This window comes from Podarcis liolepis, assembly GCF_965112155.1.
Source record: "Podarcis liolepis genome assembly, chromosome: 1".
NCBI lineage: Eukaryota > Metazoa > Chordata > Lepidosauria > Squamata > Lacertidae > Podarcis > Podarcis liolepis.
Window position 1 is genome coordinate 45,163,561 of NC_139554.1, and position 25,081 is coordinate 45,188,641.

Genomic DNA, 25,081 nt, shown 5'->3' on the forward strand with positions numbered 1-25,081 from the left:
ATGGGGAGGTTTCAAAAGGAAACAAAGAAAACAACACTTGTTTTCTTTGCTGGTCTCTTCCTCCCCATCTGTATAGCAAACAAATGCTCAGGTTTAAGGGATGGCAACTAGTCTTGAGGCTGAGCCTTTCCCCCTTGAAACCTCATTGTCTGCTGGTGAGACCCAACAACACTACAAGATCTCTGTTCCAGACAGAGAACAAGAGCACTCTTGTTAGCGATAAGTAGACATACACACCAGCAAACACTGTCAGTGGAAGCCCACAAGGAGGCTTCCCCCGCTGCTTCCTCCAGTGTTCCCTGGGTGCCCCTGAAATTAGCTCCAGGAGGTCAGGAGAACCCTCCAAACATGTGGGGAGGGTTTTTCCGACTAGCAAGCTGTTATGCTCATACAGAGGAAGCGTTTGTAATAGTACTGTACAATGAATTCCACTCACTGTGTTCAAAATTTGATGCTATACTGTTGTATTCCATAGTACAGTGTTACTTATCTCCTTCTTTCCATGATTTGTTTTAGTGAAAGAGCTGATCCAAGTTACTGCAAAGATCGGATTACAGAAGGTGCCAATATTAACAAATCATTGGTTACTCTTGGCATTGTGATCTCCACATTAGGTATAAATAATGTTATCTTTCATTGGAGCAATAGCTAGACATAATGCTGCCATACAAAACGCCTTATTGAATCTTACTTTAAAATTTACCAGGCAAACAATAATGATGATGCATTATATTCTCATTTGGCATGGTAAATCAATTAAGTGTTTGTAAACTATTGCAGTTGCTCCCAAGGGAAACGACTTCAACATAGGACAATAAATTAAACATTGGCCTCATTTGAATGTCACAGTAAGCCAAACTATGATTTACCGGCAGCATACAGACTTGCTACTCTTCTCATCCCCAGTTTTTCATTCCCATATTGTGCTGAGCTAAGCCAAGGTTTACTGTGTCGTCCGCACCTATGCTCTTGTTTAAGCTCTCTTCTCACTCACCACAAGCTATACCCAAGAACAAACTCTTTTAACAATGCAGTTGTGTGATTTTGTTCCTGTTTATGTGGGGAAACATACAGTCTGCTTCCAGCATTTTCAAAAAGAAAAACCTCTGTAGGACAGTGTGCTCTGGCGCAGGGAAGCAAGAGCAGAAAGATGCTGAATTAAGTTGCAAGTAAACTACCTTCTGACTCCGAATAGCAATGGCTAACAGGAAGGTGCCTCGTGTCATTAAAAAAAAATTGTGCTGGGTTACTATGTTTGCATGGGAGCTGTACAAAAAGGGAACATGTATCTAGCATCTTTAAATAAAAAAAGCTTGGAGGAAGATAACAGTTGAGGGCTCATCGAAGCTTCCATTTGTGCCATGATTTGTAGGCACAGCTTTGTGCTTTCCAGACACGGGTTCGAGTGGTGTGTGTGTGTGTGTTTTGTCTCGCTGGAGAAACCTGTTTACCACTGAATCAGAACAAACATCAGTTGAGTTTTCTGCAGATTGCCATTAGTTCCAATTCAGTGGTAAATAGCAGGTATTCCCAGGGAGGCGGGAACCGGCTTGGACCTGTGCCTACAAATTGCAGCACAAACAGAAGTCTGGATGAGCCCCGAGTGGAGGAATTGTGACATTTACTATCATTCATTAGGTATACAACTCACATTTGACCCAGCAATCAATTTGCAATGGTGGTACTATCTGTTGTGGAATAATATTAACCCAGCAACAAACCATTATGATTTTAGTTTTGACACAAGTGCTACACTAAGTAAATATATGTGGTTCTTCCACAACAATTGAGTGATGACTGTATATTTATCATAGGCATGGGAAACCTGTTGACCCTTCAGATGTTGATAGATTCCAGCTCCCATCATCCCTGACCGTTGGCCATCACTGATGGGAGTTGTAGTCCAAGCACATCTGGAGGGCCATAGGATCCCCACCAGAGATTTAAATGGCACACGTCAGAGGCTTACGACTGTTTCCCCTGTTCTCAGCACAAAATTCTCAGATGTTCAGCAGCTGCCAGAGTATAAACAGCATAGCCAGTGAAGTGGATAGCAGTCACACAGACAATAACTCTGGAGCCAGTATCAGCAGCCAGAGGCGTCAAGCTTACACTCCATACCGTGACTCCATCCTCACTTGGCTTCTGAAGGATAGTCTGGGTGGCAATTCCAAGACCATTATGATCGCAAGTAAGTTAACAATCCTATTTTCCTCACAGGGTGTATTTTATTTATTTAAACAGTTTATGTACCACTTAACTACAGTAGTTTCCAAGGGATTTACAAAGATACAATACAAAACATCAACATCAGCAAAAGCTATAAAATCAAACATCAGTTAAAATGCCTGCTGGGGGTGGCAGGGGGGAGCTGGAAGGATTGCCTTGTTGAGTGTGCCATTTACTTATTTCAGCAGATTTTTATGCATGTAGTCATAATGCTCAGGGTTCCTAAGACCTTTTTTTTAAAAAAGCAAAACTATAAAATCCATTCATAAAACATTAGTACATCTTAGCTTTAAAATGGAATTAGACAGATTCATAGAGAATAAATCTATCCGTAGCTACTAGTTATTATGCACTATCATACCGGTTACTGAGGAACAGAAGTGGGAGAGGGTTAATACACTCATGTCTTGCTTGTGGGTTCCCATAGGCATCTGGTTAGCCACTGTGGGAGACAGGATGTGGGAGAGTAGGCAGGCCTTTAGTCTGATGGAGCAGGGCTGTTCTTAGTCGTACAGTCAAAAGCAACAGGCTAAAACAAGTGGTCACTCTACCAATAGCTCACCAACACAGCAGGCCAAATGCCTGCCAGAATAATGGTGCCTTGGCTAGGCAAGAGAGAAACGACTGAAGAGACAAGGAATTTCATAATTTAGGTGCTGCCACAGAGAAGGCTTTCTCCTGCATTCCAGCCAGTCATGTTCCTGCCACCAATGAGGGCCTCCTCTGCCGATCTTCATGGGCGGGCAGGCTTGTATGGGAGGGGATGGCCATTTAGAAATCCAGTGCACATTAATTTTTCCCCAGTGAAGCTATTGTAAAATCAGTGGCATGCGTTTTCAAAGTCAGGCACCCATGAAGACCCTTAGTTGCCACCTTCTGGATCAGCTGAAGGTTCTGGAGGCTGCTCAAAGGCAGCCCATGTACAGTGCATTGCAGTAATCTAATCTGAGCATAATTAAAGCATGTGTCACCATGTGTCTGACCTTCCTGAGAATAGGGGCAGCTTCTGCTAAGCCCTTTTAAAGCATGCACATGTGCTTGCAGGCTCGTCGTCTGTTTGCTTGTGTGCCTGTCTGTTTCTATGGAGCTTGAAATTTAAGAGGCTTGGTTGAGTGAGCCTCTACTCCAGAGGAAGGTCAGCCATCATAACCCATGTTTTCAACAATACATACTTTGTCAGAAATGTACATTTGATTTATCTGCCGTGATTTATCTTGAATTAACATTAACCAGTGGGAGGCTCGCTAGTACTTTATAGTCACAATGCAGAATAATTCTTAAGTTGAGACTTCAAATTCCAGCTTAGTCAAGGACTTATCGATTGGCCTTGGGCAAGACTGTAGGTAGTGTGAAGAGGGTTTGGTTTGGAGGGGCATTTCTGCAAAGGCGGAAACGCTGCATTGTTGTTTTCAGCCCTCTTGGACATCTTCATGCAGACAGGCTAAATTGAAAATAGGGTTTATATAGTCTTGTGATTTTTGCATGGAGGGATAAAAACTGTGGTGTGCTTTTGCAATCAAAATTTTATTTACACTGTATTTCCCTTTTTTTATCTGTAGCTATCTCACCTGCAAACTCTTGTTACAATGAGACCATGAGTACGTTGCGGTATGCCTCAAATGCCAAAAACATTATTAACAAACCCCGGGTAAATGAGGTGAGCTACCATGTTGTTATTTTATCATTTATTAATCAATGTTCCTCTCCATGTAATGGGTAAAGAAGTATATCTCTTACAAAAGTTCAAGTGAAAGTCCAATAAATAATATGTGAAGGGCCACAGCATTTTTGCCTTACTGTTTATGTGCATATAAAAATGTTACTATTTCAATGTGGTACTGTTAGTTAATACTTAAGGTGTGATTTCATCATATATGTACCTACTACACATGTTCACACCAAGTATAATCACGGTTTGAATTTTAACAGAGAGATAAGGGGGAGATTCAGTATAGATATGCTGTGCAGTAGATGAATTATGAACTCAGCATGAGATCCATGATTTCTCTCCCCTACTAAAAGAAAGAAAGAAAGAAAGAAAGAAAGAAAGAAAGAAAGAAAGAAAGAAAGAAATATGGCGTAGCAATGCCCTCAAGCATCCAGCATATTTCTTTTAGAACAAGCCATATGGAATCAGTTGCTTCCATGCTGTCATAGGACTTCTGTATTATTATTTTTTGAAAAGCTTGTTTGTTCTCTAATACTTGCTATATTTCAGGATGCAAATGTGAAGCTGATTAGAGAATTGCGAGAAGAAATTGATAGATTGAAGGCTATGCTGATGAGCTTTGAGCTGGTTTGTACAAATGTTTAATTAAATGGAGTCTAAATTGGCCAGTCATTAGATCTGTATATAAATATATATTTTTAGCAATATCACTTTTGCCTGAGTTGGGTTACTAAGAATACAGGAAACTGCTTTATACCATGTCAGTCAATTTGTTCTTCCAGCCCAGTAGTCCTTGCTCTGACTGGGGGCATCTTCCAGGCTCTCAGGCAGATATTACTAGTGGCTTTTAGGTGGAGATGCTGGACATTGTACCTGGGACATCCTTGAGTACACAGCATGTGCTATACCACTGAAGCTGCTCTTAATAAATAAGTTAAATATAGTTATGTCTTTAAAGTTGAATAATTTAGAACTCAAATGATATCATTAATAACTAAGTCAGGGATGGAGCCAATCTCTGACCCGCAGATGTTAATGGATTTTAACTCTTATCAGCCCCAACCAGCATGGCCAGTGGTCAGGGATGATGAGAGCCGTAATCCAAAAACATCTGAAGACACACAGGTTCCTCATGCCTGGTCTAAGCATGCTTTAACATGCTCCCAGCACACACCCAGAAATCTCCAGCTTAAAGCAAAATACAAAGCAAACTTGGAATGGTTATTAGCTGGTGTGCAAATGTCACTTGCTATAACAAAATTATAAAGTCGTTATGATTGTTAACTTTAATTAAGCATATTGACCAAAATAGTGAGTTTGTTCATTTTTGAAAAATTACATATACCCCTTTAGGGTAGTCGTGGTTTGAGTCTTAAATATGTTGTGGAAACAATTTTTAGCTGACCTAAAATTAGATTACTCCAAGAGTGGCTTTGGGACTTTAAAGGCAAGGTCTTCAATCAGTCACAGCAAACACACAAGATTCAAAGGAATAATCAGAAGATGATGATACTTCATTAATGATATTTCAGTGAATCATGCCTTAGTTTATATCACCAGCCCACAGAGATAGGCAATGCTTTTTTCTGGGGGGACGCATACACCTAAACATTTTGTGAATCTTTGTACTTTTGTCTATTTACTGTATTTATTTCCCCCGATTTGAACTATAAAACGGTGGTTTTCTTGAGTCAAAATGAGAGTACCCCTAAACATTTTTTAGTAAAAAAAGAAAAAGAAGCAGCAGCGCTGGAGATAGGTATCTACTTTCTGATGCCCGGCACCCAATGGCTTTGTAGTCAATGTGACAAAGCACTGCTGAGTCACCTCAGGTCATCCCAGAGACCTCCTAGTGGAATCTTTCAGTCAAGTCCTGGAAAGAAGATGACATCAAACTTGGGTCCATGCACTCATATAAGGATAGAACAGAGATTTAGCTGTAAGATCCAGAATTTCCTCCTTACTGTGGTAAGAATTTACTTCCGAACCACTTAAGGTATGCACTAGTCCTTGCTCAGGTGAGGGAATATACCTTTAAGTGACCACGAAACCAAGAGACTAGCAAGCAAACTTCCTGTAGGAACCCGGTTCATTAAAGCTGTGGCGCAATAGGGCAGCCTTGCCAGCTAGAAAAGACTGCATCAGAGGAATGTTAGAACAAAGCTTTTATAGAGTTTTACACACATAGCCATACATCATAAAGCATCATTGCATACATCAAAAGAGGTTACAGGTCAAGGGATGTAAAAAGACATGGCTCTACACTGATATCAACTTTGGTCTCAGCTTTTGCACTTCACCTCCGGTTGCCTCGACAGCCAGGCTTTCACTAAGGAACTATGGACATTGCATTCCCATATATTTCTTCCTGGCTCAGCACTCTGGCGTGAACTTAAAACATCCTAGCAAAACACCCTGACTAACCATCTGTGCCCTTCTAATAATACAAATAAACTTCCCACCCTTCAGGGTCAGATAAGTATGAAATGCAGTGTAGGAGTGAGGCATGAGAGATTTGCAAAATGCAGGAACCCAACCAGGAAACCAAGACTCAAATCACTCATTGATACATAATATTACAGAGTAAATGCATGAAACAACTAAAGCAAAATCTATGTCAAGAATTAATATCAAAATTTCTAGACACCACCGTGGGAGCAGGGCTGGGGCGGGAGAGTGCTAGAGCTCTGTCTGGTCAAGTTGCATGGAATCAATTTCAATCCATTACCCCCGAGGATGTGGACAGGCTGCTTGGATGTGTGAAACCAACCACCTGTCTCCTTGATCCTTGCCCATCCTGGCTAATAGAAGCAAGCCGGGAAGGCCTGGGCGATGGGCTCTGCGGGGTGGTGAATGCTTCCCTCTGTGAGGGAACATTCCCAGATCCGCTGAAAGAGGCGGTCATTAAACCGCTTCTTAAAAAACCATCTTTAGACCCGGCCAGTATGGCCAACTATCGCCCAGTCTCAAATCTTCCATTCTTGGGCAAGGTGATTGAGCGTGTGGTTGCTGAACAACTCCAGGCACGCCTGGAGGATGCGGACCATTTGGATCCCTTCCAATCAGAATTCAGGCCTCATCATGGGACTGAAACTGCCTTGGTCGCGCTGGTTGATGATCTCCGGCGAGCTAGGGACAAAGGTGAGAGTTGTTTCCTGGTTCTGCTGGATCTCTCAGCGGCCTTTGATACAATCGACCATAACATCCTTCTGGACCGTCTAGAGGGGCTGGGAGCTGGGGGCACTGTTATACAGTAGTTTCGCTCCTTCCTCCTGGGCCGTGTTCAGAAAGTGGTGGTGGGGGATGAGTGTTCAGACCCCTGGGCCCTCACTTGTGGGGTGCCTCAGGGTTCCGTCCTCTCCCCCATGCTTTTTAACATCTATATGAAGCCGCTGGGAGAGATCATCAGGGGGTTTGGACTGGGTGTCCAGCAATACGCAGATGATACCCAGCTCTACCTCTCTTTCAAATCAGAACCAGTGAAGGCGGTGAAGGTCCTGTGTGAGTGCCTGGAGGCGGTTGGAGGATGGATGGTGGCTAATGGATTGAAGTTGAATCCTGACAAGACAGAAGTACTGTTTTTGGGGGACAGGGGGCGGGCTGGTGTGGAGGACTTCCTGGTCCTGAATAGGGTAACTGTGCCCCTGAAGGACCAGGTGCGCAGCCTGGGAGTCATTTTGGACTCACAGCTGTCCATGGAGGCGCAGGTCAATTCTGTATCCAGGACAGCTGTCTACCAACTCCATCTGGTACGTAGGCTGAGACCCTACCTGCCCGTGGACTGTCTCGCCAGAGTGGTGCATGCTCTAGTTATCTCCTGCTTGGACTACTGCAATGCGCTCTACATGGGGCTACCTTTGAAGGTGACTCAGAAACTACAACTAATCCAGAATGCGGCAGCTAGACTGGTGACTGGGGGCGGCCGCCGAGACCACATAACACCGGTCTTGAAAGACCTACATTGGCTCCCAGTACGTTTCCGAGCACAATTCAAAGTGCTGGTGTTGACCTTTAAAGCCCTAAACGGCCTCGGTCCAGTATACCTGAAGGAGCGTCTCCACCCCCATCGTTCTGCCCGGACGCTGAGGTCCAGCGCCGAGGGCCTTCTGGCGGTTCCCTCATTGTGAGAAGCAAAGGTACAGGGAACCAGGCAGAGGGCCTTCTTGGTAGTGGCGCCTGCCCTGTGGAACGCCCTCCCATCAGATGTCAAAGTGATAAATAACTACCTGACATTCAGAAGACATCTTAAGGCAGCCCCCTCCAGGGAAGTTTTTAATCTGTGATATTTTAGTGTATTTTTGGTTTCTATGGAAGCCACCCAGAGTGGCTGGGGAAACCCAGCCAGATGGGCGGGGTACAAATAATAAATTATTATTATCTATATCACTGCTCTGCCCAGTGCTCACCGCTGTGGTTAGGAATACTTCATATATAGCTATGGATGGTCAAATAATAGGATTATTCTGATATATTACTTTACCTTGTGACTTCAGATCATTCGCCTTCGTTTTGAATATGGAAACATTACATCCCTAATATTTTGTTTCAACAGAGGAATTCTAGTCCTTCGTGGAGCGATGACAGAGAAGGAAATCTTACAGAATTAGTTCTTCAGAATGAGCTTAAGGTATGCATAATAATTTCCCTAGTACCTGTGTGGCATTTCTATAAGAGTATATATATAGCTTAGCAAATATGCATGGATATTTCCCCAAGGCCCATAGAGAGTGACCTTATGAATGCAGGTGCATGGGAAAAGCAACCTTAAAGTGTCAGGGTCTCATTCTGGGAACACTTGCAACGAGGACCAGGCACCTTACTCCTTTTACTACCATTACAACTTGTAAGTGGAGGAAGCTGCTGGCCTGAACTTGACTATATTGCTATCACCGCTAGAGACGGCTGGGATTCCAGCCCAGCAGGGATCATGTGACATAAGGAACCAAAATAGTCCCAGTTAGTCTCTATAGAGTGGCTGACTCAGCTCTTCCTTCTGGGCAACTTGTTGCTTAGTGCAGATCAAGTTGCTTTTCTACCTATTTGACAGCTGTGGAACCCTATTCTTGCTTCTAGATTAGAATCCTCTTCACAAGCATGCTGATAGGAACAATTGCCCAGCAACCATCAGAGTAACTTATGTAATTTGTACTTTCTTGCAGGAAAAAATAGTTTTGTGTAATGCTTTATAATAAGTACATTTCCCCCTCTTTTACTGTTTCCAAAGATTGAGCAGTTGACCAAAGACTGGACAGATAAGTGGATTAACAGGAAAGCTATCATGGAAGAATACAGTGTGGATATCAACAAGGAAAAAGCTGGAGTGATGATAGATTCCAGTTTACCTCATTTAATGGCCATGGATTATGATATCCTTAGTACGGGAGTTATGCTGTATCATCTCAGGGTGAGATGCAACACTTGGTTTGTTTGTTTATTTTTACTTTCTTGCAGGTAGCAATAGCTGTAGTTATACTGTATATGGAAAAAAGGTTTAACCTGCTGTGTTTGCTTAATAGTAATTATATGGACACAAATAGTTTGAAATAGTTGAGAGTTTATCATTGTGAGATGAGATAAAATAATTGCATTCTTCTTTAAGGTTTTGAGAGAATCTGAAATCTATACTATTCCATCAATAGAAAAAACCCATGGTGTATCTAAATTTTGCACCTCTGTCTTAATACTTCTACTCATATGTCTGGCAAACAAAAGGGAAGGTTATATTACTTGGGCTTAGTAATACCATGTAGACTACATCATTGCCATGGGGAAACTGAAGAAACACATGCTTTTAGAGTAAAATTTTAACAAAGTGGATATAATAATTTAGCAATGGAAGCAAAAATCACAGCATTATAGACAAGTAGTGAATTTAGATATTTAACCAAATTTTTAAATAAGGATGGATTAAGTTCCTGGTTATTATACAAAGCTGTAGTACACAGTGGGTATCAGATACAAGGATTATCATTGTTAATATTGTAGTTTTCCTTATGCAATTTTAAAACATTGTTATAAAAAGCATTTCAGCAATCATTCTGAAAGAGAAAATATGAAACATAATTTTATTTCAATTTCCCCATATTAGTCTGTCTGTAAACATATTTTAACTGAAAGTGCTAAGTATGCTATGTTTTCTCTATAAGTACAGTGTACAGTGAGAACCTTTTGAGGCCAGATTCCTGGGCAAGATGACTTATAAAAGGCACTAACTTTTTGGAAATAGAGAAATTTATTTTTAACAGTACAGTGGTACCTTGGTTTGCATACATTTTGGATTACAAACATGTCAAACCCAGAAGTGCGTGTCCCAGTTTGCAACCTTTTTTGGAATTACAATCCTTTTTTTTTTTTTTTTTTTGATTACGTACAATTTTTTTTGGGAGGCCCCATTGGTGAAAGCGCGCCTTGGGTTACAACCTGTTTTGGTTTACAAACGGACCTCTGGAACGGATTATGGTTGTAAAGCAAGGTACCACTGTATATCAGTTTGGGTTTAAAGATTTATACTAAAAAGGGAAAGAAAGGCCCAACTTGCTAAATACTACTTTCATTTAGCTCTCTCTTTTTTGTTTCAAGAATGAAGCTTAGTTTAATGACATGATGAATAGAATTTTTGTGTACTTACTATGAGTAAGTAACTGAAGAACCATTTAAGCCAAAAAGAGGAAGATTAACTGCATAAGAAAAAGAAGCCAGCAATCCAAACAACAACTTTTGTGCCTTTATTAAAAGTGTAATTCTTATGTTAAAATGATTCTGTGATACATGTTTGGACACTTTTTGTTTAGTGCACGCGCTTAAAGCTGGAGTTCAACTTCCTAGAAATTATGGCAGCAAAATTATAGAAAGAGCTTATGCTTTACAATGTTTTTGTGTCAATTTAAAATTCTCCATTAAGGAACCTAGTCTAGGAAGCATGTGCAATATATGCATTAACAATACACCTGACATTCTCTAATTTTTTCCCTTTTCCTAAACTAACTTCCACTGTTTAAAACGTGAGTATCATCCCACTTCAACTGACATAAAATATCTTAATTTTGGATAATTTACCTGCAGATGTTTCATTTATTCTATCCCTTTTACTTCTCAAAGAGCATTTCAGATCCAAGAGTGCTGGTGTTTGCTTTTTCTTTTGCACATTCTTTATGGCAATTGGTACTTTTTCATATTAAAGTTTATATCATATAGGCCCCCATGAGTGAATATACATGCCTTTGTTTGGGACTAGTGCAAGATGCAATATTTCCCCATATTCCCCTTGGTGTCCCACTGAAACAGAAAGCCGAGACTTCTTCAAAATGTTTATTCCCTTTGTTAGTTGCTGAGACTACGAGAAGTCTAATCAAGAAGTCTAATCAGTTCTGACATAGTAGAAAGAATGGCTTTCATAGTCACTTTTGCACAAGAGCCAATTTTGCAATACCTGAGAGAGATTGAATATATCTTTATATAGAAAGAAACCTTATTTGCATACTCACTAACAGGGATTTTCATTAAACCCTCTTGTCTGTTTCATTTACGCTGCACTAACAACTTTGTCCCCTCTTTCTTTGCTTCTAGATGCTGCCTTTACTTTTCTTTATGCTTTGCCTTTTTAGATTCAGGTGTCTGTTACCTTCAACTGAGGAGCAAGAAGGTAAAATGTTAATGTTTTTCCTCTACAAAGTGAACAGTGCTGTCTTGCTATCTCGCATGAATAGCAAAGGAAAAGAAGCCTGCTCTAGATCATGCTACATGAGAGGTGCTTTAACCCTTGCACTCTTCTTGTTTACCTGTATTTTACAATGTCTACCAGGTGTGGCAGCAGTTTTGCGTAAAAAGAAAAGTATAGGATTTACTTGTGACAAAGAGCCTGAATATATTTAGGAGAGAAATTATAATTAAAATGTTCTCTCAGGACAGGGCTCACATAATCCTTGGTTTTATCTTTTGAAAAATAGCATACCTTATATATAATGTGTCTTTTGACATTCACATATCTAGGAACGTTTGCTTTTTGTGTGAACTAGGTCCAGATTTTATTTATTTATTTATTTAGATACATATATATATACATATAAAGGTAAAGGGACCCCTGACCATTTGGTCCAGTAGTGACCGACTCTGGGGTTGCGGCGCTCATCTCGCTTTAGTGGCCGAGGGAGCCGGCGCACAGCTTCTGGGTCATGTGGCCAGCATGACTAAGCTGCTTCTGGCGAACCAGAGCAGCGCACAGAAACACCATTTACCTTCCCGCCGGAGCGGTACTTATTTATCTACTTGCACTTTGACGTGCTTTCGAACTGCTAGGTGGGCAGGAGCTGGGACCGAGCAACGGGAACCACCAACCTTCTGATCGGCAAGTCCTAGGCTCTGTGGTTTAACCCACAGCGCTACCTGCGTCCCACATATACATATACCTTACTTTTAAAAGCAAAACACATTCACAAAGAAGTTTATCCCACATATTTATTTGTGCAATGCTGTCATCACATTGTAGTTCACATGCTTGTAGACAACTGGTGCTGCAAACTATAGTGTGATGGCATACTTCTGAGAGCTGGGCCATCGCAGCAGCACTGTGAATGTGAGGAGAATGGAAGCTGAGGAAGGGAGACTGAGGCAGTTGGATGGTCCAGGCAAGTTGCAGGGAAACAATTGACACAATCCAGGGCATCTCCCTAGCATCTATCCTGCTGTGCTTCTGCAGTCCAGCACTTCCTTCCGCCTTGCTTTCTGCTGCTGTGGCTGAAACAGCATTGTCTGTGTGAGGTGGGCAGTATGAGTAGGAGGAGGGTTAATAAGAATGAAGGTTGGCAAGCTCTAAGGAGGAGAAGGGCCAGCTCCATGTTTCTGAGGGGACTTGGGAACACAGGGTACAAACAGACCCCTTGTCCCTTCCCTTTCTTCTCCAAAGCATATTCTTCCTCTGCTCTGGGCCCCACCCATACCTTTTTATCTCTGCTTCTTTAGGTTCTCAAATATTTATAAGCTTCCTTCTCTCTCCCCCCCCTCAATTTCTTCTACTTCTTTTCACCTTGTTGTCTCCCTCTCAATTTTCTTTTTATTTTGTGTCCTTTCTTTTGCATGCCATCTCCTCATGTCAACTTGCTGAACATGTGTTCAGAAAATACGTCTGAAAAGGTTTCTGGACCCTCAGAACTTAATTTAGGCAGCGGTTGTTCGATGTTTTTCTGATCTGCTGATAAATATTCTGAAGAAGCAGGGGCTGAACTTCTTGCATCTTTGTAACTTTTCTTACATAAGAAGTTTGTTAGGGCAACTAATCATTTTTCCCATATGAGTCTCATACAACACTACACATGAATATAATTCCCTCATCATTGCTATGTTTAATAACTGTGTTACTATTCTACAGTGTTATCCGTTGATTTGCCACCCTTCACTTCAGCTCTTGTGGGGACTAGGTTTCATTTTTCTTTTTTTTCTTTTTTGTTATCTGCAAATTTTTCTAGGCAAGGATTATTTCTTCATCTGTTTTATTTGGAAATAAGATCTGTCTTAATTAATTTAAGGCTGTAATCCAGTTCATAATTCGTGGTTCTTATTGAAATCAATGGCACTTAAGTATGCTACTCAATTTTATCCCAGCATTCTTTTATTACCCTTTTAAAAAAGGTGATTTAGGATGCGTGTAGAATAACAAGCATGTTGACCATTAAAATATTTTACATAGCAAATGATACCTTATTCTTCTGAGTGAGTAGCTCTTTTTATGCCAGGAGATAAGTGTTAAAATTGTAGTGCTCAGTAATAGATTTGCTAGATTTTAGAGTTGGAGTGTAAGTTTGAAATCTTGTGTTTTAAATGCTTCCAAACCACCTAGAAGGCTAAAATATGGTAGATAGCTTGTTATGAGAAAATTCAGAAGGATGAAACATTTTATGTAGCATAGCAGAAATTAGCATTGCAACACAGAGCAAGCCAAGATCCACATGGTATGGTTTTATAAACTTGAGGCCTCTCGCTAAAGGTAGAACATATAACTATAATGTCTTGTAGCCACTGCAAACTTCATTCTCTATGAATTTGTCTAATCCTCTAATCACCACCCTTTGTGAAAGTCAATTCCATAGTTTAACTGTGCACTGTGTGAAGAAATACTTTCTAATTAAATGCATCAGGAAAGTTCGTGCTGGAAAATCTAAATGTTCTGAACCATGTGAAGTCCATAGGCTTTTGAATCTTATTGTTTAGAGTCATTTCTCTCACCTGAAATTTTAAAAACCAAATCGCTTGCCTCAAGCAGATAGTTGATAAATGTAGTGGAAATGTTACACAACGAAGTATAAAAATCTGCACACATGCGTGGAAGGAATATATAAATCTATCCAAGTCTCTTTAAAATAGTAATAATAATAATAACTTACTGTGATTGTTCCAATTTTGTAGGAAGGAACAACCAAAATTGGAAGAAGTGATTCAAACCAGGAACAGGATATCGGTAAGAATTATGAGGGAGACCCCAAACTCTTGCAGAGAAATCATGAGAAATGCAACATCCTGCGATTTCCCCAAAACCTACACCAAACCTAACAAGAATTGTGTCCAGTTGCCTCACTCCAGTGGGGAGTAAGACCTGGTAGGAGAGGTTAGCATGCATATGCTAGAGCTGTGGGAAAAGTTAATTTGGTTTTGGGGGTGATGTGCTGATAGCTACCCCAAGGTCCCCATAATGATTTGGCCTCTTTTTGGTACTTTTGGTGTTCTTTTATTGGGTCTATACAGGCATTCTGCTGAACTGGAGGCCGATGTTTTAAAAGTGTTGCAACTCTGAGAGGACCTGTGTATTGAGTGCCAAAGTTCCACAACCCCACGGCATCTCTACTAATTAGAAAGAACCGGACATGGCATCTCTGCTAATTAGAAAGAACCAGACACAACTCATTGGGTCAGATAAGGCCACAACTTCATTGGTTACAGATGCAAGGGTTTTTGCATAGACATTGGGCCACAACCATTGACTTCTGGCCCACCTGCCGGAAGTGAAACCCTGGGCCACCCAACAGGGCTATGACTTACATCAGATAGAAGGACCCCCACAGGGATCGCTGTCTTGAGGTGTGCTGTGGCCCAAACCCCCGCCTGGGCATAAGGTCAGAAGTAACTGCTCCTGGATCCCTTTCGTGAGATACCATTACATTTGGAGGGGTAGGCAGAGGCCATAGCTTCCCCTCCATCCAAGACTCAGCGGTGGAGGAAGCTGCTTGGGCGCCTGGGGCGGTGCATCCAGGGGCGGGGCGAGCAGCCCATAGGAGTGAGGGCACAGCCTCCGGAGTCTGCCTGCCTCCTCCCACTCAGCTGCTCTACAACTGGGGGGGGGGAGGCAGCGGGGAGAGAGACACGTGGCTCAGGCACGCTGCAGGCCCCGCGGTAAGTGCCACCCAGCATTTTGTCATCCCCCTCAGTGGTGACACCCAGGGCGGCCCACACCCTCCACACACCCCTTCCTCCGCCCCTGCCAAGACTAAGGTTTATCTAATGCCTAAACCACCAAAGTTGTGAGTATTGTAGTGAGGTAGACACAACCCCCGGACTGGCGCCAATTGGCCTGGTAAACAAATTCCTGCCCGGCTGCAAATACGGAGACCAACAAATAGTCCATAGCAAGGTCAAAATTACACATGACAGAAATTAATCAAATGGAGAATGCGAGGGTGATCTGATGAAGAACTGAACGCCAGGACCTGTTTATTGAATGTTCACTTTGATTTCTTGTCACAAATTTCTTGCACTGTGTCTCACATAGAAAGCAAGTAAAAAATAAAAGTTTATTAAAATAGCATCACAAACTGGAAACAAAATAACATGTTTGCTGTACTATACCAGGAAACAAATGGACAGAGCAGTACAGAGCAGCCTTCAGAACAATTGGTTTTATTTTCAAAAACTGGTTAGAATGATCATTTGCGAAGAATAAATTTAAATCTTGTATAGTAGATTAACCTAATTCTTCAAGAATATAACTGTGCTGCTTAAATTGTGAGCCATCTGGCAGAGACTTGTCATAAATTTTCCTCGCATTGCATGAATTATTTTAAGGGTAGTACAAATTAATAACAAAAATAGCATGATTCCTAGTGTTTCTGTATATTTGCACTGGAGTTTTGTACAAAGAAAATAATGGATGTTTCTCCTTCACCACCCCGCGAAAAACAACAATAATTAAATAAATAATAAATCCACGTGTTTTGCAGTTTTGCAGGGTCAGTGCATTGAAAGGGACCATTGCGTTGTAGACAACCAGCATGGGATTGTGACTCTGCGGCCTCTTCAGGGAGCGCATTGCGTTGTGAATGGTCATGAAGTCACAGGTTCTGTTCGTTTGTCGCAAGGTAAATCCTGTACTGCTTCTTTTACAGTACTGCTGCTGTCAAGCACACCTGGTAGATATGTAAAATGATTTGAGAACAGATTTATGGAACAGGATTATAAAGTACATTGAAGCATTGCATGACCTGATCCTAGCCATGTTTTCTCAGAAGTGAGCACTCCTGATTTCAGTGGAACGTCTGAGAACATGGGCCTACACTGCATATCATTTGTTGTTATAGAAATTTGTGACTGCAATAATTGCTCTGTACTCATATTTGTTTTACTCTAGGCTACCCTAGCTAAATTGGAATTTTAAAGACAAGCCCCAGGATGAATACTTCCTTCTGTAAAACACATTAGCTTTATTTCAGCTGCTTATACCTGATAGCTTTGGCTCAGTGCCTCAGATATTTTTAATGAAAGTCAATAGCTGAATGTCTCTTGAGTTCAGTTGTGAATATATTAATGATGTGATGCACCAGATATATTGGTAGTCTTAAAGTTCTGGATTCATCTCATTTAATTTCAAGTAAATTTCAAAGTAGAAGCACTAAATTTTTTTTTAAAATATTTTATTGCAAATTTTAAACAGAAGAAAATCACCAAACATATACAATACCTTCACCAAAAAGTAACAGACAAAAGAAACATAGGTAGACAAAAACATAAACATAAAATAAAAAAAATCATAACTGTTCATACATCATTTTTTCACAACTATCTGGACTTCCTCACATCTCCCTTTCCTGCGTTCTCCATAATAAAATTATAAGCAGCAATTTATTACCTTATTTCAATTCTTATTTTCTAGTTCTCATATATTATGCCTCAGACTTTAAGTATTTTTATCAAATGCCTAACAGCTTGGTTTAGACATAACATTACTTCAGGTTTCATCTTTCTTGTTAACTTCCACTTATTCTTATATATCTTTCAGCTAAATTGCTGATGCCATGTTATTTCCTTTCGTAGAAGCACTATAAAGGTGCCTTCAGCACTGGTGTGCAAGTCTCATCCTACATGCAGTGCTTGCTGGCAGTGGTGAACATACTGTGGCGTATCTGTATTAATAATTTTATAATGCTGCTTGGAAAGAGAATGAAAACAAATCTGCCAGCATCATGATACCATTATGGTGCAGCTGAATTTGGAATACCATGTATAGTTAAAATAAAAATACAATTGAGCAGGAAAATCTGCAGGAAAAAAGCAACCAAAATGATCAAAGGAGATTGGGCATTTACCTTATGAAGGAAGGCTAAAACTTTAATAAAAATATTATTAATAAAATAAAATAAAAATAAAAAAGTGTTCAAGGTATTTTGAAAAATTTGAGAAGCCCAGTTAATTCCAAAGTGGGATCTAAAATGTCTTTTTGTTACTAGAATATTTTCAGAATTAGACTGTTAACAAAAATAAATTGTTAATAACAGATAATATGTTATATCTAATTGTAGCTTTAAAAAATACCTTATTTGTAGTAAAATGTACTATAAATACACAGGAAAAGTCAAATATTTGCATAACAGATTAAATAACTGGTAGTTTCTCAATTTGCCTTTTCTTACTCCTGTTTTTAGGAGCTCTGGTTATTCTGGGCAAAGCTCACAAATTTAGGTTCAACCACCCAGCTGAGGCTGCCCTTTTAAGACAAAGACGATCCGTAAGTTTGAAGTATTGTTTGTTGCTCCTCCCCCCCCCGCCCCTTGTTTCATTGACTGCTAATGTCAGTACTCTGTAGTAAATATGAGAACAACTAATGCTTTCCATGGTTACTTATTTGCCAGCAGAAAACTTATGTACCTTCTAAAACGACAGCATGCCCCAAAGAAAAGGTTAGGGAATTGCTGTTGCATCACACTTGATACCATTGACTGTGGTGTCCTTTGCGTTGTTTGGTCAGGATGGTGGTTTGGGTCACATGTTATACAGTGGTGCCTCACAAGACGAAATTAATCCATTCCGCGAGTCTCTTCGTCTTGCGGTTTTTTCGTCTTGCGAAGCACGGCTATTAGCGGCTTAGCGGCTATTAACGGCTTAGCGGCTATTAACGGCTTAGTGGCTTTGCGGCTTTAAGAAAAAGGAAACAAACTCGCAAGAACTCGCAAGACGTTTCGTCTTGCGAAGCAAGCCCATAGGGAAATTCGTCTTGCGGAACGACTCAAAAAACGGAAAACTCTTTCGTCTTGCGCGTTTTTTGTCTTGCGAGGTACCACTGCATAGTGGAGGCATATAGAGGCATTCGTCTTGCAAGGTACCACTGTATAGTGGTTCTGGTCCTTCCTAGAAGGGCAATTTCAGAAGAAGGTGATGTGGCATGCCACATGGACTTTGGCCTCCAGAGTCCTTCAGGGTTCTCTTATGCTGGAGTCCTTAAGCATTCCCTCCTCCACTGAATAATAATAATAATAATATAATTTATTATTTGTACCCCGCCCATCTGGCTGGGTTTCCCCAGCAACTCTGGGTGGCTTCCACGGAGACCAAAAATACACAAAAATGTCACACATTAAAAACTTCTCTGAACAGGGCTGCCTTCAGATGTCTTCTGAATGTCAGGTAGTTGTTTATCGCTTTGACACCTGATGGGAGGGCATTCCACAGGGCGGGTGCCACTACCGAGAAGGCCCTATGCCTGGTTCCCTGTAGCTCATAAAATAGCCATACTTTTTTTTGCTGCTGAATCACACTGTTGACTGATGCTATGCTTCTGCTCAACTTAAACCCCTAGATCCTGTACACATGTACTGCTGTCGATCAATAAACAGCAGCAGGCAGCAAATAGTTTGATTCTGGCATACTTTCATGCATTGTGCCCCCGCGCACACATAAGAGTTGGAACTGCAGCACAGGAATCTTGAGGTGGTAGGTCTGCTGTACAGTAGCTGAAATGGGCACAATTTTACAGGACCTTTTCTTGTTCTCATTGAAATTAAATTCAGGTTTAGGGGAAATGGCACATCTTTTGAGGATTCCTATTCACTTCTTTAGGGTTTGTGCTGAATCTGTGTCCAGTAGATTGTGCACATTAGCATTCAGAATCACTGGGGAAACCCTGAATGTAACATAAGTCCTCTTCCTGCGTACATATTTATAGCCATCATTGTCAGCCAGGAGGACCCAAGCTCTTTGTTTCATGGTTGGCTTGGATATAAGGCCCAGCCTAAGACGTGAAAGTAGGATTTAAATCTAGGTTTCATTATTGACACTCTGCTCTATGGAGCAGGGGCTGTATCTTACATAAAAAACGCGCAACAGTGATTCTAGCAATTACTTTAATCATCTTGTGGTATTTACTTCCTTCCCCATCTTTTCTGTTTTATAGATCAGTGAGTCCTCTTCTGTAGTGAGTTGCAGATCTCTTGAATGGCTAGATTTGGATGGTGACTTCCCTTCCCATCTTCATCGCTTTTATCCAGCTGAAACGGAAAGGTATGTTTAAAAGGATTTAACTGAAATGAAATGACATTCATCTGAATTCTGCTGATTTCATTTTTTTTAAGGTTGCAAGGATATTGGGCAGAATTCATCTATCAAACTCTGTCAACTTCCACTTGCACAGTAGGGCTGTCCCCCCTCCTCCCTCTGACCCCTGAAATCAGCTACTGTGTGTCTGAAGAACCCCCTGAACAGCACGGGATGAGGGAAGGAGGTGGCCATTCCATCTGGCATACTGAAATGCTATCACATTTGTAAAAATTGTTGAATTCCACCCATAATCTTCGCTTCCTTTTTAGCAATACAGTTGCCTACAAATGCATATTTTTTTAATAGTAGCATGGCCACGCTTTCACAGTTCTGAAGCCTTCCCACTACTCTTAATACAAGGGGAGACCATTGGGAATGTTTACATAATGTATATTCTGAAGTTCACACACAGCTTATTCTTTCCTTTTAATGATTCTGGGTCTGCATCCCAGCTGCACTGTCTCATGATAGAAATAAGAGCTTTAAGAAAGAACAGTATCTAGCCTGGGCTGTGCTGTATGGGTTAAATTTTATGTCTGGTCCTGCGCAGCTGCTGTAGTCCTCTGCTGCTGCTCCTGTGTTATGCTGAGGTTATGGTGTGGTATTGAAAACAGCCTCTTGATTGGATAGATGTGCCGGGGGGAGAGGTATCGGACAAAAATGCAAATCAATGGATGAGCTTGTTGTGTTATAACTCGGACTCCTAAGTGCTTTGAGTGCTAGCCTTAATTGATTTGCAGGGATACTGAATAGCTTTCTTTTCATCCCTAGTCTGTTTTTCAAAATCTCAAAACTAAGTTATACCTAATATTTAGGGACTCGGGGAATCTGATTTGGCTGAGTTGTTTTTTGTTTTGTTTTTTAATCTGACGATGGTTTTCAGGGACTGTATTTTGCCTTTTGCCTGGGTTCTGTGATCCAAGCCTCCATATATGGTTGCAGCAAAGCATTCTGCTTCATTACTTGGCTGTGGCTGCCATAGCTACTGAAAACTGCATTATGCTGTAGAAGCCGCCAGATTCTGCATAAGCCTTATAGGCGTTTTTGGGGAAGAGGGGAGGGAGTTACACAATAGAGTCCTGGGAAGCTGGTGACAAAACAGCCGGGAGAAAACGTGGCTCTACAAAAGGCTGATTTAGTATGCTGACTGCCAATTTAACGCATGGGACGAGAAGATGAAAAATGAATCAGCTGTTTTCATAATCCTGGAAATGTTCTCGGTAATTGGTACTTACAATTGGTTTAAGGTCAGTGACATTTAGGAAATAAACATTGGATGTGTTAATTACTATTTATTGATAAGAATGCTATCATTGTAATTATGCTTTTAATCTTTGTTAAATCTAGTGAGCAATGTTGGTTATATTCCACAAAGGGTTTCTGTTCTCCCCATGCCTTAGTTTGTTTGTTTTGCCTGTGTCATTCCATGATGAGAGTCGGGTCTGGCAAAGCAAAAGACAATATCTTCTAGAGTAAATGTTTTTGGGGGGTTTTAAAATCACAGTAAGGCTTCATTAACTGTTTTGTTTTGTTTTTAATTTGAAAGAAGGGAAACCTGATTAGTAGGTTTATTTCTTAGTGCATGAAATGCTGGGATTTAACATTTCCTGAAAGAAGCTGGAGTTGTATCAGTATCTGGGTGACGATGCTTCTGTGGACCAGTAAAACAACCACCTGTGCAAATTTTGGAGTATAGAGGCCTGCTTTATAGTAACAAATAATTTTAATGCATTTACTTTGACATTATTCTCCATGTGGAACGTTTGGGGTGGGGATGAGCTGTGGCAGAACACCTGCCGTCATGCTACTTAAGATTACTGTGTCAATGATTATCCACAGAACAAGCAATTATACTTCAAGGCAGTGAAGTGTCCATGCCTAAACATTGGAATATATAGCAATAAAAACAGTATTGATGTGGATGGGACTGACATCCAAGCCCCAGGTCCTGCCATTTTCCAGTTCTTTCGTGTTTCAGTAGAGGTGCCTCATGCGTTCTGCATTACCTATGTGATGCAAGCATCAGGCTGGATGAATTTTTATTACCAATCTACTTAATGCAGTTGTCTCTGTGTTCTGAATACATATAGGATATTTTCTGTTTGTTCTTGGATTGAGTACTTGAATCTGCTGACATTTTTAAGAATTGTTGGGAAATACGGGAGCATAGAAACCAATGCTTTCTACACTTTATGTAATGCAACCCCCTCAGTTATTTTCTCCTTCTGTGGCATTAATCACTGAGATAGCAAAAATTGTAGAGATCTGCAGTACTGTATCATAATACGGTGTGCACTGTTGCATTTTATAACAGCTGTTTTTCAAGACCTGAGCAATGAATGGTTCATAAAGCCTAATATCCTGTCTTTTGTAGTGTCCATTAGCAAATGCTTTGGTGACCATGAATAGGACTGGTGTACAGCAGTTGATCTTCATTCAGCTGCAGCTTCTGTGTGTTGGGGGGGGGAGGCCGGGGGGGGGTCTGCTTGAAGGTTAATAGCCTCTCATTTAACAGCTTTTAAAAGACCTGTTCTCTTTGAATTGGTCTAATTGCTTTTTGAGCTGAACTACAGCTTCCCATTTAAATGGGGTGTTTAGCTTAAACGACAAGTTCTTATGTTTTAGAAAAAGGGTAAAAGGAGCCTTCTGGTCAGTTTAGAGCAGGGGTAGGCAACCTAAGGCCCGGGGGCCAGATGCGGCCCAATCGCCTTCTCAATCCAGCCCACAGACGGTCCGGGAATCAGCGTGTTTTTACATTAGTAGAATGTGTCCGTTTATTTAAAATGCATCTCTGGGTTATATGTGGGGCATAGGAATTCGTTCATTTTTTCCCTCAAAATATAGTTCGGCCCACTACATGGTCTGACGGACGGTGGACCGGCCCCCTGCTGAAAAAGGTTGCTGACCCCTGGTTTAGAGCCACAAGAGACTTTAGATAAGCCTTTCTTCTCCTTTAGCTGAGGGGAAGACATATGCATTTAGAAAGCTTGGGAGTAAATATGGCTTATGACTTGCCAGGTGTAGGGTCATTTATTTGTCTCCTTGGCAAACAGGTGTTTCATAGCCTCTAGATAATCCTAGAACTAGAATGGATGCACCTTACATTGATAGCTGGGTACACTTTCCATTCATTTCATCAGGACTGACATCCATAACTGTCCAGAAGTTTCAGCTATTGTACAGTATCTGCCTCCTAACATGAGAGCGCTATGGGAATCTCCACAGGCTATGTTTACAGACTCTTGTACCAATTGAGCACAAAACATTTTCGACTCAACTCAAAAATCTTCTTGTATGGGAATGCACTAACACACATGCAGTGGAGAAGGAAAGGCAAATAATGAAATTATTGCTTTAAGTGAGGATCTTAACTGCTGCTGGTGGTTTAAAAAGCAGGTTTCTATTCTTCAAAACAGCTAATGATACATGCCCCTCTTAGCTGGTTATTTTGCTGGACTGAAACAGTTAAATACAAATCACAATAAATATATTGGTCTCTAATAATGAGTCATACAACTTTGAATTGGAAATTGGGTTTTCCCTTTCTATAAAAAGTTGTAAAACTTTACAAGGAAAAAACTTGTAAAGAGATTTTTGCTTAGAATGAATTTTAATAGGCAATGGTGCCAGATGCCACACTGCAACTGAAGACCTCATTATTCCATGGTTTGATAGGGATGAGGGTGATAACTTGGATACTGGACCTGAGTAGATGGAATGGGCTGAGTACTCAGTTCAGCACCAGCATGGGCCAGAGGGCCAGAAGGGTTTTGCCCATGGTACATACAGATTCCATCACAAGAATACCACTCCACATTGGAGTGGGTTTATACAGCTTGTATCTGGTGCTGGACCATAGAGACAGATGAGGGATTATGCTCATCCTGTCCACCCTGTTGCCAGCAGCCTCTCTGACTGAAGTATGGAAGGTACAGAACCCAGGATGGTGGTCTTAGCAATTTCAGTGTCCAAGCTGAGACTGTGGGGTGGGGTTGGCTTGGGACTTCATGGCCACCTTGGCAACAGTGGGGCTGTCTTAGTTTGCCACCAGCCCTATACACATGGCAAGACCACACCCTCACTTTTTATTTGGTCCAGGTGAGATGGGCAATCTCAAAATAGGAGAGAGGGGTTCCAAATAACCCCAGTGTCAGGATCAGGGCACTTTCTGGTGGAACCTGGGAGATTCCTGAATGCTCATGAGGATTTTGAAAGCCCTGGCCTTCTAGAATGAGGAACTACAACAGACTTTTGGCACAGTCGCTCATGAGTGCTCTTTCCAGTGTTGTAGAGCATGTATGGCTGCCTGGTATCCCTGCAAATGTTGTGTGATTAAACTGTTGGGAAGACTAGCTGCCATCTGCACACAACACATTCTGAAGCCAACTGAACATTAGTTAGAGGTGCATGATCATGCCTACCTCATGGTAGTGTAGGAAGCAATGAAGTGCTTCCTCCTCTGCTTCCTCAGGTAAGTTATCTGGCAGAGCTCTTTAGAGTGTTCAGAGGGCTGTTATCTACCCCTGTGAGTGGAGCTATAGAGTCCACTGCAAATTGTTTTCAATATAGTTTAAGAATGAAACCATTCAAAACACTCTTGATGCTGTTATTGCAGAATCTGCTGAGGTGCCCAACACACCATCTGAGCGAATGTTTGTGTGATCATTTTCCGTTATTAGGGTTTAATGTCTCCTTGTAGCATTGTGTTTGATGACTTGCCATCTCAACCAGCCCTCTTGACTGATTAGAAATAGCAACAACCGCCCTCCCCAACAACAACCACCTCCCCATAACAGTACCCCAGCCCAGGAATTCGTTCAGCAACCTCAGCTTTTGTAGCTGGAATCAGTCAGGGCCCCTCCCTACCAGGTGAGGTGGGAAAAGGCCTGCAAGGCAGGGAGCAGGTCTTTAGGGACTCATCAGCATAAACTGGAGCCACTTTGAGAATGGTCCATCATTCCTTTCCTTTCTTTTGTCTGCTCCATGTGCATTGCTCTGATTCTCACAACCTTTCTCCCAAACATTCTTGATAAAATTTCCCTCAGATCCCCATCTGTAAAATGGCCTTAATGATATAAAGACAGATTAGAATGGCAGCTATGTATATTCCTTGGAACTTTCTCATCATTCTGGCCAGTGCTCAGATTATGAAGCAAAAGATAAGGGAGTTCTTAATGAAACCCAAAGCTCTGTCCCCTCACTTCCCCAATTTTAGACAAATCATGGGCCTCCTGCAGCCAGAATGAGAGGACTGGGACTTCTACAGCCCTCCCTTGGTAATTTGAGTGCTACTTCTGAGTGGATGCTACTGCTCTTCTAGTATGAACGAAGTAGTTTGAATTGAATTGAATTTATTAATACGGTCACAGACCAGCGTCAACACACACAATATCA

At 41.3% G+C, this 25,081-nt stretch overlaps 1 protein-coding gene across 5 annotated transcripts in view; it reads left to right on the plus strand.

The window, feature by feature from the left end:
• The window catches only part of STARD9 (StAR related lipid transfer domain containing 9), a 107,399-nt gene that overhangs the window by 33,082 nt on the left and 49,236 nt on the right, over window positions 1-25,081 (plus strand). For 4 of the 5 annotated variants that reach the window (XM_083504667.1, XM_083504665.1, XM_083504664.1 and 1 more), the window contains exons 11-20: window positions 517-614; window positions 1,991-2,191; window positions 3,789-3,886; window positions 4,448-4,525; window positions 8,451-8,525; window positions 9,123-9,302; window positions 14,297-14,348; window positions 16,102-16,239; window positions 17,800-17,882; window positions 19,545-19,651. In XM_083504667.1, the coding sequence (XP_083360793.1) occupies window positions 517-614; window positions 1,991-2,191; window positions 3,789-3,886; window positions 4,448-4,525; window positions 8,451-8,525; window positions 9,123-9,302; window positions 14,297-14,348; window positions 16,102-16,239; window positions 17,800-17,882; window positions 19,545-19,651 (1,110 nt within the window). Of the gene's footprint in view, window positions 1-516; window positions 615-1,990; window positions 2,192-3,788; window positions 3,887-4,447; window positions 4,526-8,450; window positions 8,526-9,122; window positions 9,303-11,464; window positions 11,541-14,296; window positions 14,349-16,101; window positions 16,240-17,799; window positions 17,883-19,544; window positions 19,652-25,081 lie in introns of all 5 variants that reach the window. The other variant, XM_083504668.1, reaches the window with a different exon arrangement.